Source organism: Trichechus manatus, unplaced genomic scaffold (genome assembly GCF_000243295.1).
Source record: "Trichechus manatus latirostris isolate Lorelei unplaced genomic scaffold, TriManLat1.0 scaffold00025, whole genome shotgun sequence".
In the NCBI taxonomy this organism is placed as follows: Eukaryota; Metazoa; Chordata; class Mammalia; order Sirenia; family Trichechidae; genus Trichechus; species Trichechus manatus.
This window is the reverse complement of record NW_004443961.1, coordinates 5,216,024-5,231,458: the sequence shown is the minus strand read 5'-3', so window position 1 is coordinate 5,231,458 and position 15,435 is coordinate 5,216,024. Positions and strand designations below refer to the sequence as shown.

General features: G+C 42.2%; 1 protein-coding gene and 1 long non-coding RNA gene across 7 annotated transcripts in view; one reads left to right on the top strand and one right to left on the bottom strand.

Annotated features, from left to right (window-relative positions):
- Positions 1–15,435, bottom strand: part of PDCD1LG2 (programmed cell death 1 ligand 2) — a 65,093-nt gene that overhangs the window by 17,916 nt on the left and 31,742 nt on the right. For all 5 annotated transcript variants that reach the window (XM_023728595.1, XM_023728596.1, XM_023728598.1 and 2 more), the window contains one exon: positions 8,184–8,489. In XM_023728595.1, the coding sequence (XP_023584363.1) occupies positions 8,184–8,489 (306 nt within the window). The remainder of the gene's footprint in view (positions 1–8,183; positions 8,490–15,435) is intronic.
- Positions 8,514–15,435, top strand: part of LOC111820065 (uncharacterized) — a 51,175-nt gene continuing 44,253 nt past the window's right edge. Inside the window, exon 1 of one of the 2 annotated variants that reach the window (XR_002823588.1) lies at positions 8,514–9,454. This is a non-coding gene — a long non-coding RNA (uncharacterized LOC111820065). The remainder of the gene's footprint in view (positions 9,455–15,435) is intronic. The other variant, XR_002823589.1, reaches the window with a different exon arrangement.

Genomic DNA, 15,435 nt, shown 5'->3' with positions numbered 1-15,435 from the left:
AGATCCTTAACACATGCTGTGGTTGTTGTTAGTTGCCATCGAGTTGGCTCCAACTTATGGCAACCTTATATATAACCGAATGTAACATTGGCCGGTCCTATGCCATCTTCAGGATCATTGCTATGTTCGACCCACTTGTTGTGACTATTGTGTCAACCCATCTCATTGAGGGTTTCCCTCATTTTTGATGACCTTGTACTTTACTAACCATGATGTCCTTTTCTAGTGATTGATCTTTTCAGAGTATGTGTCCAAAGCAAATGAGCCGAAGTCTCACCATCCTCACTTTTAAAGAGCATTCTGGTTGTATTTCTTCTAAGACTGATTTGTTCATTCTTCTGGCAGCCCATGGTGGATTCAGTATTCTTCCCCTAACACATACATTATCTCATTTAAACTACACAATGACCCCATGAGGTAGGTACAATTTATATCTTATTTTGTAGATGAGGAAACAGCTGGGTTTCAGCACTGGAAGCCTGACACATGTCCTTCTCTCCTACAGTTCTGCATTCTACACAGGATCACCCAAAGAGAATGATTCTCTGTGTAGCTTCAGAGGTCTGGGGTTGGAGCAATATAAACAGGAAGAAGAATAGGTTTTCCTGGTGGACTTAGAAAGGAGCTTTAGTGGCACAGTGGTTAAAGCGCTTAGCTGCTGTTTGAATCCACTAGCTGCTCCATGGGAGGAAAATGTAGCAATCTGCTTCTGTAAAGATTGTAGCCTTGGAAACCCTATGGGCAGTTCTACTCTGTCCTATAGAGTCTCCATGAGTCAAAATCGACTTGACAGCAGTGGGTTTCATTTTTTGGGTTTTGGAGCACCCCAAAGTAGTAGAAGATGAGGAGAATCAGGTTCTGAAGCAGCCTACTGAAAGGCTTGACCTGGTTGGACTCACTAGGCTCCATGGAGCCTAATTTTGGCCTACCTCTAACAATCAACATCTGAAAGTCCCTGGTTAAACACTCGACTACCAGCCTAAAGGTTGATGGGTTGAACGCACCTACAAATGTCTTGGAAGATAGGCCTGGCGATTTTCTAAAAGGCCACAGCCTTGAAAACCCTATGGAGCAGTATTACTGTGGACACATGGGGTCTCCATGAGTCGGAATCGACTCAACAGCAACTGACAACAGCCACAACAACATATCTCTAGTTTTATTTTATATAGCTACGCTTATTTTCCCTTGGTTTGATGCTCTCTTCTAATCATTTCGTTCTGTTATGTGGTAGATTATTTTGGTAAGCTCGTCAGGTCATTTTGAGGATGAAGTAGAATAAATGGATTCATAGGGACACTGTATTGTGGCTGACGGTCTGGCCTGCATCTGCAGGGTGGCTCAGGACAAGAAGCTGACCTTGATGGCAGTAATGAGAGGTGGCTTCAGAGGTGGGAGGCCCAGGAATCAGGAGCTGGGCTGAGGCTTTGACCTGGGATATGAAAACGAGGGAGCAGATGGGAGAGATGTTAGCCTTAAAGAATCGGCAAGATTTGGGAAAGGCCAGAGGTCCGCGTCCTACTTTTATACAATGGTATATTTATATCATATCAAAGCACTACCACAGCCTCTTTCCCGTTTGGAAAGTAGCCGAGAAGGCAACATGATCAACAGCGTACAACAAAGAAGCTGAACTGAGGGTGATATTCTTAGGAAAAGATGAATAGATTTTAGAATTTCAGAAGTGGGAGTGATCTTAAAATTCAGCTCGCTCAACTTCCTACTTTAATGAGAAACATCTTTTACAGCATCTCTGCTAGATAACTATCTTGATGAATGTCCCACGTGTACTTGAATATAATGTGTGTTCTGTAATTGTGGGGTGTAAGTTCCATATATTCTGTTAGGTTAAACTCACTAATTGTGTTGTTCAAATCTTCTATCTTCTTATTTGATTATTTTTTCTATCAGTTACTGATAGAGGTGGATTGAAATGTCCAGACAGGATTGTCTGTTTGTCTATTTCTCCTTTTAGGTCTGTCAGTTTTTGTTTGATGTGTTTCGAAGCTATGTTGTCAGCTGCAGAATATTTCAGATTGTTACGTCTTCCTGTAGAATTGACCCTTTTGTCATTGTGAAATGTCTCTCTTTATCTTTAGTAATGCTTATTTTCTAAGATTAATAACCTGCTAGATAACTAACTTTGGGTTAAATAGATCCATGAATGGGAGCCACTCCTTCCAGGGGCAGCCTTTGCCATGATTAAACGAGAAAGTTAAACTTTCATTCTTGTGCCAAACCAATTTTCCTCTTTGTAACTTGCCCCCATTGGTGCTTGTCTGGTTTAGTAAAAGAACATATGGTAAACATAGTAATTAAGATCATGGGCTTCGGAGGCCAAAAAGTTTTTCAAGGCTTGAGCTGAAGGCTGGTTACACGATCTCTCTGAGTTCTCAGTTTTTTCATTTATAAAATGGGTATGATTTTACTTATCCTTAATAGGGGCATTAGGTTAATAAAATGAACTAGGTGCCTCGTACATAATAAATGTTCAGTGATTGCTAGCAATGATTGTTAGTGCTTCCATATGACAGGCAATCCTCAGGTATTTGAAGACAACTGATAAGATCCCACATAAACAAACAAACAAAAAAACCCCGTAGCAATCCTATAGGACAGAGTAGAACTGCCCCATAGGATGTCCAAGGAGCAGCTGGTGGATTAGAACTGCTGACTTTTTGGTTAGCAGCCAGTTCTTAACCACTGTACCACCAGGTCCAAGACTCCATATAAGTTGTGTTCATCTCTAGGTAACCATGTCTTCTTCCTTCAGCCATATCTCACAAGACATAATTTCCAGATACCAGTCTTTGGATACAGTTTGTTTTGCCAGTGTTTGTAAAAAGTGATACTGCAACAAGACCTATATTCCAGATCCAGGCAGCACAAAACATAGGGTGTCTAATTACTTCCTGTGAGCTAAGCAGTCTTCTCTTCTGGCCCAACACAGAGTTTTAATGTAGCCTAAGGTCATAAGTTACCTCAAGCCGATTTGATTCTGACTCATGTAAAGGAGCCCTGGTGGCACAGTGGTTAGGAGCTTGGCTGCTAACCAAAAGGTTGACAGTTCAAATCCACCAGCCACTCCCTGGAAACCCTATGGGGCAGTTCTACCTGTCCTGTAGGGTTGCTATGAGTCGGAATCAACTCGATTTGGTTTGATTTTTTTGGTAAGGTCGTAAGATCAATTTTGTTAAATGTATGGTCTGTTGTCCACATACTGTGGTGCCTTGCATGTTGCTATGATGCTGGAAGCTATGCCATCAGTATTTCAAATACCAGAAGGGTCACCCATGGTTGACAAGTTTCAGCAGAGCTTCCAGACTAAGACAGACTAGGTAGAAAGGCCTGGTGATCTACCTCCAAAAATTAGCCAATAAAAACCTTATGGATCACAACAGAATATTGTCCAATATAGTGCTGAGAGATGAGCCCTCAGGATGGAAGGCACTCAAAATGCGCAGTGGCTCTAACAATGGACTCAGCATACCAATGATTGTGAAGTTGGTGCAGGATGGGGCAACGTATTGTTCTTTACATGAGTCACCATGAGTAGGAGCCAACTCAACAACTACCACTGGGGTCCTAAGTCTCAGATGCTGAAGAGGTACCCTCGCTTCCTTCAGAGATTCCTAATTAGGGCAGAATATTCTTAGGTGATGGTCTTCAATTTTTTATCTTCATTCCCCCTAAAAGTACCATGATGTAACATTCACCCTCTCACATATTAAGTTGATTCCTATAATTTCTCATATATTACTAATTTGAAAAATATGATGTTTAGCATTATGTAACTATTAATATTGATTAGTAAGACAATTATTTCACTCTTACATATGTATCCAATGACATCTAAATATAAATGGTATCTTTGATATATACCATCATCCATTGAGAAAATACATGCACAACTTTTTCTAGAACAGTCAGAAGGTTTATATTGTTTTTTTTATCCTTTAAACCTCACTTCCCATTCTACTTTCCCTATAGAATTTTATCCTAATGTAAGACTTTTTTTTACGCTCAATAGCTTCTACTGATTATTTTTATGCTTCTTTACACCAACAAAATATGTATAGCTATTGAGATTAAGATTTTATTTTTGTGACCTTCAGGCTTCATGTACTCAAAATTTTCTTCTGCAGTGAAATGTAATTTTCATTATTATTAGTATATATTTGACCAAAACATAAACTATTATAAATATTGTTTAAACATAAAAGCTAAAAATTACTGGAGACGTGCATCTTAATGAGATAGATAGAAATTTTTTCCCCAATTTGTTCATGAATCTGTGGGTGTATATGGCTTATTGTTGGAATGAGACAAGGTTCAGAGTCTATTCTATTTATTTATTTGTAGCTATAAGGACTAAGGAATCTTTTTTACACGAATAGGTGGGAATGGAAAGAGTTTGCTATAGGACTGTCGCTTCATTCTTTGAACTCTAAGATTATTTTGGCAAAAAATACATCATTTTTAACTATCAGGATCATCCTTTGAATTCTAAGATTATCTTGGCAAAAAATACATTTTGAACTATCAGATGATAACTCTATTAAGTCCTCCAATTTTGTTAAAAGCAGAATTTTTCAAACTGTCATAAAACATATGTCTCAAAAAATTAGCCTTTCAACCACTTTCAAGTGTACAATTCAGAGAGATTAAGCACATCCACCACGCGTGCAACCCTCACCGCTATCCATTTCCAAAAGGGTTTCATCACCCCAGACAGAAACCCAGCACCCCTTAAGCAATAACGCCTCATTCTCCCCTGCCCTCAGTCTTTGGTAACCACTAATAAGCTTTTGTCTCCATAAAAAGCAGCTAACTGGCAAAAGGATTTGTTAGTAATTAGAGACCAATAAGACATCAATATTTCTCGTTAGCACTAGAAGGTTTTTAGACCCTGGGGCAATGCCCTGTGTTCAGCCTGGCTGCTGAATATAGGCTTTTTGTGAAGTAGGATAAAGCAGCAGCAAAAGAGGAAGTGCCTTAGGGGAACCCCGAGAGCCTCCCTTGGCAGGCACCTTCTCAGGCACATCCATTTGCAGAAACTGTCCTTGTAGAAGATGAGGATCCGGGAGCTTATTTCCTAAAACTGCCTGTGCCCATGTACCCCTTAGAAAGTTCTTTGGGATCCCCAAATCCGCTACTTTGAAGACCATTACTCTAAGGAACAAGCCTGAGGAACCCCAACCCTTCCGCGAAAAAGTAGAGTACCTTCCAAGGAGTAAGGGGGCAGCCCTCAGCCTGAAAAGAAAAAGGGGAGTGGCTGGTCCAAATTGCTCAAAATTGTTGTTCAAATAGGGATCAATACATTTGGGGGTGGTGATTTAGGGGTGCAGATGCTGAATGCATTAGGGGACCACGAGAACGCACAGTCCTCTTTCTCCATGTTAATTGAGCTCAGACTGTCTTCTACATTACGTAGTTCCTCCCAGTTGATGCCTGGGTTTGGGAAATGCAATAAAGATAGGAAGGGTTACCTCTAGGCTAACGCTTTCCTGGTAACTCATTGACGGTTGAGGTGTGGGGAAACCCACTGTCCCAGCAATCATCAAGCGTCCTTTAACCAAATAGCATGACACTCACTATACGCCAGGCACCATACTCAGTTCTTGATCTCTTTTTAAATCTACAACAACAATCCTGTGTGGTAGGTGCTACCATTGTTATTTTACGGATAAGGAAAAACTGGAGGTTATGGAAGGTGAAGTAACCCGCCCAAGGCCACACGTGAAAACAACATTCACCCTCATGGTGTACAGTGGTTAAGAGCTCAGCTGCTAACCAACAAGTGGGCAGTTCGAAACCACGAGCTGCTCCTTGGAAACCCTATGAGACAGCTCTACTCTGTCCTATAGGGTCGCTACGAGTCGGAATCGATTTGATGGCAACAGGTTTTTTACCAGATCATAGATTCACAGTGTTGCTGCCAAGGTCAATGTTGTTTAGGGGTCAAAATTTATAGACCCTACAGAGGACATAACATATCCCAGGGGGCATAATGGGTAGGGTGGGGTGGGGGGCAGAGAAATATTGACATAGTTTAACTTGGAACAGTCAATGAAACCTGGAAAACACAAGCCAATGAACAGACCTAAATCCATTCTTTCATAGTTGTTACAGTGTCTTTCCCAAAGTGACATTTGCCTGAACATACAAGGCTATGAAGGTTCTCTTCAGATTTAGGCTCCTGGCGAGTGTTGTGGTAGAGGTACAGAGCCCGGAACCCAAAGGAATGGGGGCAGCTACTACTTAATGGGGTGCCCTTGGGCAGTCCAAAAGTCCCTGGGTGACACAAATGTTTTGCGCTAAACTACTAACCTAAAAGTTGGTGGTTCGAACCTACCTTGGGTTGCCATGGAAGAAAGGCCTGGCAATCTGCTTCCGTAAAGATTATAACTAAGAAAACCCTATGGAGCAGTTCTACTACGTTACATAGGGTCACCATGAGTCAGAATCGACTCAATGGCAACATGTTTGGTTTTTGGTTTTTTGGTTGGGCAATCCACTTCACTTCTCTGTACCTCATGCTTCACTGGCAGCAGATGGCTCTTAGATTAGAGCAATGTTTTCCAAATGTTTTAGACTATGACCCAGAGTGAGAGGAGACATTTTGTGCCAAGATCCGAACACACACACGCACACACACACACACACACACACACACACTCTTCTGGAACAAGAGTTTCAGAAAACAATCCTCAGTCTTACTATGTAATACCCTAGGCTATTTTCTGTTATAGTCAATCCTATCCTTTTCTGTTTATTTTACTGGAACGAACACCCAGCTGGTTACTGCTCACTAAATTGATTTAACTCATTACTTAATGGCAAACCATAGTTTGAAAAGTCTGAACTAGAGGAATTAACGCCCATGGAAGCAGCAGTCGAGAAATCAAACAACGTATTGCATTGGGCAGATCTGCTATAAAAGACCTGTTTAAAGTGTTAAAAATTAAAAATGCCACTTTGATTACTAAGGTGCCCTTGACTCAAGGCATAGTATTTTCAATTGCCTCATATGCATGCGAAAGCTGGACAATCAATATGGAAGACCGAAGAAGAATTGATGTCTTTGAATTATGGTGTTGGCAAAGGATATTGAACATACTATGGAATGAACAAATGAACCAGCCAGCAGAATGAACAAATCTGTCTTGGAAGAAGTACAGCCAGAATGCTCCTTAGAAGCTAGGATGGCAAGACTTGGTCTTATGTACTTTAGACATGTTATTAGGAGGGACCAGTCCCTGGAGAAGGACATCATGCTTGGTAAAGCAGAGGGTTAGCGAAAAAGAGGAAGACCCTCAGCGAGATGGATTGGCTCAATGGCTTCAACAATGGGCCCAAGTATGACAATGATTGTGAGGATGGTGCAGGACCAGCCAGTGTTTCTTTCTGTTGTGCATAGGGTCACTATGAGTCAGAGCCGACTTGACGGCACCTAACAACAACAGAGGAATTATTTCTGAAAAGGTAGCTTAATAATCAGGTCATGCTGTTCCTTGGGAAGATCGAATTAAGCAGTTTATCTCTGGCACCCTCTCACCTTGCAAGGACTCGTTTTTACTGGCTTTCTCTAGCCCATTTGATTTCTACAACCCCTATGGCTGCTTGGAGCCCTGGTGGCGTAGTGGTTAAGAGCTTGGCTGCTAACCAAAAGGTCAGCAGTTCAAATCCACCAGCTGCTCATTGGAAACCTTATGGGGCAGTTCTACTCTGTCCTATAGGGTTGCTATGAGTCAGTATCAACTCGACGGCACCTAACAACAACATGGCTGCTAACGGGAAAGTTGGAGGTTCAAGTCTGCCAGAGGCACCTTGGAAGAAAGCCCTGGTGATCTACTTCTGAAAAAGTAGCTATTGAAAACCCTGTGGAGCACGGTTCTACTCTGATATACATGGGGTCTCCACGAATTGGAATGGACTCAAGACAACTGGTACTGGTACCTCTATTCATCCTCACCTCAGCTGCTTTATACTCAGATGGAAAAAAATATTTTTGATCAAGTGTTCCTGTTTTCTGGGAGCTCGCTCTGTCTCTTTATAGCCATCCTCCTAGTTTTAGCTTTTGTGGGTTTCCCAGCTCTAGTAGGTTTCTGTCCCTTGTTGCTGATACGGGTCCCATGTTGGGGGAGATGCCGGCATGGGTTCTGGGCCCTGAAACCACTCACCTTTGACTTTCAGAGTCAGGTACTTGTAGTCCCAGGAGCTCTTGTAGACGATCAAGCAGCGGTAGTGCCCCGCATCGCTCACGTGGACTCGGGGGAAGTGGAATAAGGCCTTCCCCAGGGGAAGCTGCTCCTCCAGCAAAGTGGCTCTTTCATTGTGTGAGGATGTGTCATTTTCCATCTTTTGCAAACTAGCTGTTATTGCTCCAAGTTCAACAGGACCTCTAGTGTCAAAGTCACACTCCAGGGTCACGTTGCTGCCATGGTCTACCACGTACAGTTCCTTGGGGACAGTCACTGTGAAAAAAGCTGGAAAGGAAACAAGACATTCTGCCAATGCTTGCCTTCATACTTCAGTTCTGTCTGGAGTGGGGGCCGAGGAGACCTGTGCACCCTCGTTTTCTAAGAGATCCCTGCCATTATCTGGGCATCCCCGTGGACTGCTTTCTCTGCTTCGCACCATTGAGCCTGGACAAGGGTGGAATTCTCGATGCATTGCTCTGTGGTAGTTCTTTCCTCTAAACACTCCCCACCTGTGCAGCTGAGCGCCCTTCTGCCGCCTGCCCACCCCTGGGTGTCCCAGCAAGAGCTTCTGACTGAGCACAGCTTGCCCTCGCTAGTATCTTCCGCCTCTTTCCCTGGAGCCCTGCAGCCCTTCCAAACCATCCCTCATGTGAAAACAGACTTTCTTCTATGACTTCCCTACCATCGAGGTCTCAGCCCATTTTACTTGACTGCCTTCACATCCTGTTATTCAGGCTCATTTTTGTCAATCCATATGCACTAATTTACATCTTTCTTCACCAAATACCACCTCCTATCACTGGTGATAGTGATAATAAAGCTATCCTTTCTTGAGTTCTTACAATATGTTAGACATTCTGCTAATGCATTATCTCATTTAGTCTTCCCAGGAAACCTGCAAGGTTGGAATACTGTTACCTGCTTTTTTATAGAAAATGGAACTGAGACACAGGCAGGTTAAGCAACTTGTCCAAGATCCCACAACCAGTATCAGAGCCACATTACACAAGCCCAATGTAGAAGCTTCCTCTTTTTATCAACAAGGGAAGAGGAAGAAGAGAATATTTTGTGTGTGACTACTCTGTGTCAGGCACTGTACTGAGCCTTTCTTCCCAGTCCATCTTAGTCTGGAAGCTCCACTGAAACCTGTTCGGCATCACAGCAGCACACAGGCCTCCACTGACAGATGCGTAGAGGCTGGGCATGAGGAGCAATGACTGGGAATAGACCCCAGGTCTGTCGCATGGAAGGTGAGAATTCTACCACTGAATCAGCACTGTCTCCTCTTATTCTGTTATATAAAACAGGCAACAGGGAAGAGAAATGAGGCGTGCAAAGAAGGTTAGTTGCTGAGTCTGAGACGCTACAAGAATTAGGTAGAAGACTTTGGGTCTAGACGCTAGTGAATCTGCTTAGCAATTTATCGACCACACTTACGCTTTCTTCTCACGAGAATAGGAACCCCTGTAACTTCCTCTGGAACTCCCCACAGCATACAGCAGAACTCCCCTTTTCTACTGCCTGGACCTTTGACAAAAATCCATTTTCTGCCTTCTTGTCCACTCTTGCTTTTGCACTTTGTAGGCATGTAGTACGCGACCTCTTGACAGGTGATATTAGTCACCACGTGTAAAAGCCAGAGGCCGGCTAATGTCCACAGAAGGGCAATTAGCAAAACCATGAATCGTGTATCTGAGTAGCTCAGAATAACTAAGAAGATTAACTATTATTTGGTCTAATTTTGCCTCAGTTACATCTGCTAGAACCGCAGTATACCCTTTGAGCTTGATTCTCCCATATAAAATGAGGGGTTTAGGAAACGCAATACACTTCTGAAATCCTAAAACTCTTACTTGTTGTAAATTACCAAGGAAATCAGAAGACTTTTCTCAAACAATCAGTTTTGCCAATAGGTTGTTCTCAACCGTGGATGCACATTAGAATCACTAGGCAGAGCTGCTCAGTCTTGACCACACTGGAATCACCTGTTGTTGGTGAAGAAGTCCAGCCAGAATGCTTATTAGAAGCAAGGATGGTGAGACTTCGTCTCACATACTTTGGACATGTTACCATGAAGGATCAGTCCCTGGAAAGGACATCATGCTAGGTAAAGTAGAAAGTCAGCGAAAAAGAGGAAGACCATCAATGAGATGGACTGACAGAGTGGCTGCAACAATGGGCTCAAGCATGACAACAATTGTGAGGATGACACAGAACTGGACAGTGTTTTGTTCTGCTGTCTATAGGATCACTATTAGTTGGAACCGACTCGACAGCACCTAACAACAACAACAATTGTAGGTATTAGTTGCCACTGAGTCGATTCTGACTCCTGGCGACCCCACGTGTGCAGAGTAGAACTGTGCTTCATACAAGGCTGTGACCTTTTGAAAGCAGATCACCAGGACTGTCTTCCAAGGCACCTCTGGGTGAGTTCGAACTGCCAACCTTTTGGCTAGTAGTTGAGAACTTAACCATTTTTTTTAAACGTGGGAGGCTTTAAAAAAAAATACTAGTGCCCAGGCCCCACTTTGTATCCTTCAAAATCAAATTATTTGGGAGAGGGCTAGCATCAATATATTTTAAGTTCTTTGGGAGCTTCTAACGTGCAAACAGTATTGAGAACCATTGGTTAAACGAAACAATTCACTTGCTAGTAGTACATCTTTTACTATCTTTCCATTCAAAGTGTAGACCTCAGCTTCACCTGGGAGCTAGTTAGAAATGCAGAATCATACGCCTCACCCCGGAACTAGTGGATCAGAACCTGCGTTTTAATAAGGTCGGGGTGATTGACGTGCGCATTAACATCTGAGGAGCAGATAACACAGGTCTGCTTTTAGACCATTATTGGAAAGTAGAGTAATAGTGGAGCCCTGTTGGCGCAGTGGTTAAAGCACTTGCCTGCTAACCAAAAGTTCGTGGTAAGAAACCCAGCTGCTCCGCAGGAGAAACACGTGGTAGTCTGCTTCCATATAGCTTTACAGCCTTGGAAACTCTATGGGGCAGTTCTACTCTGTCCTGTAGAGTTGCTTTGAGTCAGAATCGATGGCGGTGGTTTGGTTTTGGTTTAGAGTAATAGTTAACATTTATTAAGTACTTACAATGAGCCAGACACTCAAAAACCCTTATATACATCATCTCATTTGATGCTCCCAACAATCCTGCAAGGTAGGAGTTATAACTGCATTTTACAGTTGAGGAAAAAAGCCCCCAAAACCCACTGCCATTGAGTTGATTCCGACTCATAGGACAGAGTAGAACTGCCCCATAAGGTTTCCAAGGCTGTAATCTTTATGGAAGCAGACTGCCACATCTTTCTCCAGGGAAGTGGCTGGTGGGTTCGAACCGCTGACCTTTTGGTTGGCAGCTGAACACTCTTAACCACTTTACCACCAGGGCTCCTTACAGATGAGAAAACTGAGGCTTAAAGAAGTGACATAACTCCCCAAGTTCAAAGAGTGATTACTTGGGGGTTTGGAATTCAAATTCATCTCTCTGTATCTTCAAAGCCTGTACTGTTAACGACTCGGTGTGTGTATACTATACCCACGAATGAGATGGATACCCTTTTTAGCTTCATGCTAAGGGAAAGACATTGCTTTGTGTTCCATTTCATGTGCTACATGGTTATTAAACTAAGGTTCAACCTAGCATTGAACTCTTGAAGTTATGAGACAAAAGGAGAAAGTAGAAAGTTTTCATGATTACCAAGTTTAGACAGGTTTTCCTATTCAGCTGGGGCCCTTAATTGAAGGGGCAAAGAACTTGGTCAAAGCAGGAAGAATCCACAGGTGCTGGTCCTTTGACCAGATAAGAGCAGCCAACCCAAGAATGTGGAGCCTTTCCGAGTGCTCCTGGGGAACTTTGCATTTGATTTGTAGCCAGGCATCACTGAGAGGCAGCACCTGCCACCTCTCCAGGAAATGCAACACAAATCATTTGCATTCGCTCCCAAGATAGCTTCCTCTTAAAGCTAATTTTATAATTTTTTAACAACAGAAGCATAAGTTTTTTTCAGACTTCCTACCTAAGGTACTTAAAAGATGGGGGCAAGGCGGTGGGGGGTGGGGGGCGGGAGCGGTGTTTCACACAGCCACGTCCTTCAGAAAACGTTGACATCTTAGTTTAGGGCAGAATTCCACTCTCTTTGTAGGAACACTCACTACTTGGACACGTCTCTTCTTTTAAAAATCCTTGCCCTAACCTAATCCTTCTGCTTTGTATACCTCAGGGGTCGGCAGAAGTAGCTTTGGAGACTAAAGATAGGCAGAGTGAGTGACCCAAGGTGTGGTCCCCAACTCAGAATGACTTCGTGTCGCCATGGCCAGGCACCTCCCCCTCTTCCCAGTTTTCTTCCATCTCTGGAGGATGAAGAGGCAAAGATACATCAATAAAAGAAGGAAGATTGGGGCTGCTCTTTCCTCCAAGACATGAGAAGATGCAAAAATGAGTTTGTCCCCTTAAATGTATCTGGGCTACAACATGTCCTTAAACCAAAAAAAACCCCGTTGTGGTCAAGTCGATTCTGACTCATAGCAACCCTATAGGACAGAGCTGAACTGCCCCATAGGGTTTCTAAGGAGAGGCTGGTGGAGTCGAACTGCCGACATTTTGGTTACCAGATGAGCTCTTAACCACTGTGCCACCAGGGCTCCCAAGATGTCCTTAGGTTTTGAAATAAGAGAAGAAAAAAAAAAAAAAAAAAAGAACTATAAAGCTACCATAATCAAGACAATGTGATATTGATGAAAGGATATACATATAGAGTTCAGATACAGACCCGCAGAAATAGTGGCAGTTGATTTTTGACAAAGAGGCAAAGGCAATTCAATAGAGAAAGCAGAGTCTTTTCAGCTAATGAGACTGGAGCAACTGGACATTCTATGCCAAAAAATAAATCAATAAATAAGTAACCATTGACTTATACCTCACGTCTTATACAAAAATTAACTCAATAAACAGCATAACCTAAATGTAAAATGTATAACTGGAAAATGTTTAGAAGAAAATGTAGGAGAAAATCTTTGAGACTTTGGATTAGGAAAAGAGGTCTTAGATAAGATGTCAAAAGCACAGTCCATAAAAGAAAAAACCGATCAATTGGACTTTATCAAAATTAGAATTTTGGCTCTGCAAAAGACACTATTAAGACAATGAAAAGACAAGCCATAGACTGAGAAAATACCCGCAAATCACATATCTGATAAAGAATTTGTATCTGGAATATTTAAAGCACCCTTAACATTTAACAATAAGAAAACAAACAACCCAATAAAAAAATGATCAAATGATTTGAATACACACGTCACCAAAGAAGATATATGAATGGCAAGTAAACCAAAAGCCCATTGCTGTGGAGTAGATCCCAACTCATGGCAACCCAATGTGTGACAGAGTAAAACTGCTCCATAGGGTTTTCTTGGATGTAATCTTTACAAAAGCAAATTGCCAGCCCTTTCTTCCACAGCACTGCTGGGTGAGTTCGCACTGCCAACCTTTAGGTTAGTAGTTGAGAGCAAACTGTTTGCACCATCCAGGGACCTTGTTGTTGTTAGGTGTCATTGAGTTGGTTCTAACTTACAGCGACCCTATGTACAACAGAACAAAACACTGCCAGGTCCTGCGCCATCCTCACAATCTTTGCTATGCTTGAGCCCATCATTGCAGCCACTTTGTTAATCCATCTCATCGAGCGCCTTCCTCTCTTTTGCTGACCATCTACTTTACCATGCATGACATCCTTCTCCAGGGACTGATCCCTCCTGATAACATGTCCGAAGTACGTGAAACGAAGTCTCGCCATCCTCTCTTCTAAGGAGCATTCTGGCTGTACTTCTTCCAAGACAGATTTCTTCTTTCTTCTGGCAGTCTATGGTATATTCAATATTCTTTGCCAGCACCATAATTCAAAAGCATCAATTCTTCTTCAGTCTTCCTTATTCATTGTCCAGCTTTCGCATGCATATGAGGCAACTGAAAATACCATCGCTTGGAAAATACCAGGCGCACCTTAGTCCTCAAAGTGACATCTTTGCTTTTTAACACTTTAAACAGATCTTTTACAGCAGATTTGCCCAATGCAATACATCGTTTAATTGATTGTGGACCCAAGTAAACTGAAATCCTTGACACCTTCAATCTTTTCTCCGTTTATCATGATGTTCCTTGTTGGTCCAATTGTGAGGATGTTTATTTTGTTTATGTTTTGAGGTGTAATCCATACTGAAGACTATCGTCTTTGATCTTCATCAGTTAGTGCTTCAAGTCCTCCTTGTCTTCAGCAAGCAAGGTTGTGTCATCTGCATATCGCAGATTGTTAATGAGTCTTCCTCCAATCCTGATGCCTCGTTCTTCTTCATATAATCCAGCTTCTCGAATTATTTGCTTAGCATATAGGTTAAGTAAGTATGGTGAAAGGATATGACCGTGATGCACACCTTTCCTGCTTCTAAACCACGCAGCATCCCCTTATTGTGTTCAAACAACTGCCTCTTGGTCTATGTACAGGTTCCTCATGAGCACAATTAAGTGTTCTGGAATTCCCATTCTTCACAATGTTATACATAATTTGTTATGATCCATACAATCGAATGCCTTTGTACAGTCAATAAACACAGGTAAACTTCTTCCTGGTATTCTCTGCTTTCAGCCAGCGTTCATCTGACATCAGCAATGATATCCTTTGTTCCATATCTTTTTCTGAATCCAGCTTGAATTTCTGGCCATTTCCTATCAAAGTACTGCTGCAACGACTTTTGAATTATCTTCAGTAAAATTTTACTTGCGTGTGGTATTAATGATATTGTTTGATAATTTCTGCATTCTGTTGGATCACCTTTCTTTTGAATGGGCACAAATACGGATTGCTTCCAGTTGGTTGGCCAGGTAGCTGTCTTCCAAATTCTTGCATAGATGAATATGCACCTCCAGTGCTGCATCCATTTGTTGAAACATCTCAGTTGGTATTCTGTCAATTCCTGAAGCCTTGTTTTTTGTCAGTGCCTTCAATGCAGCTTGGACTTCTTCGTTCAGTACCATCGGTTCTTGATCATATGGTACCTCCTGAAATGGTTGAACATCGACCAATTCTTTTTGGTACGGTGACTCTGTGTATTCCTTCCATCTTCTTTTGATTCTTCCTGCATTGTTCAATACAATATTTTGCCTGTAGAATCCTTCAATATTGCAACTCGAGGCTTGAATTTTTTCTTCAGTTCTTTCATCTTGA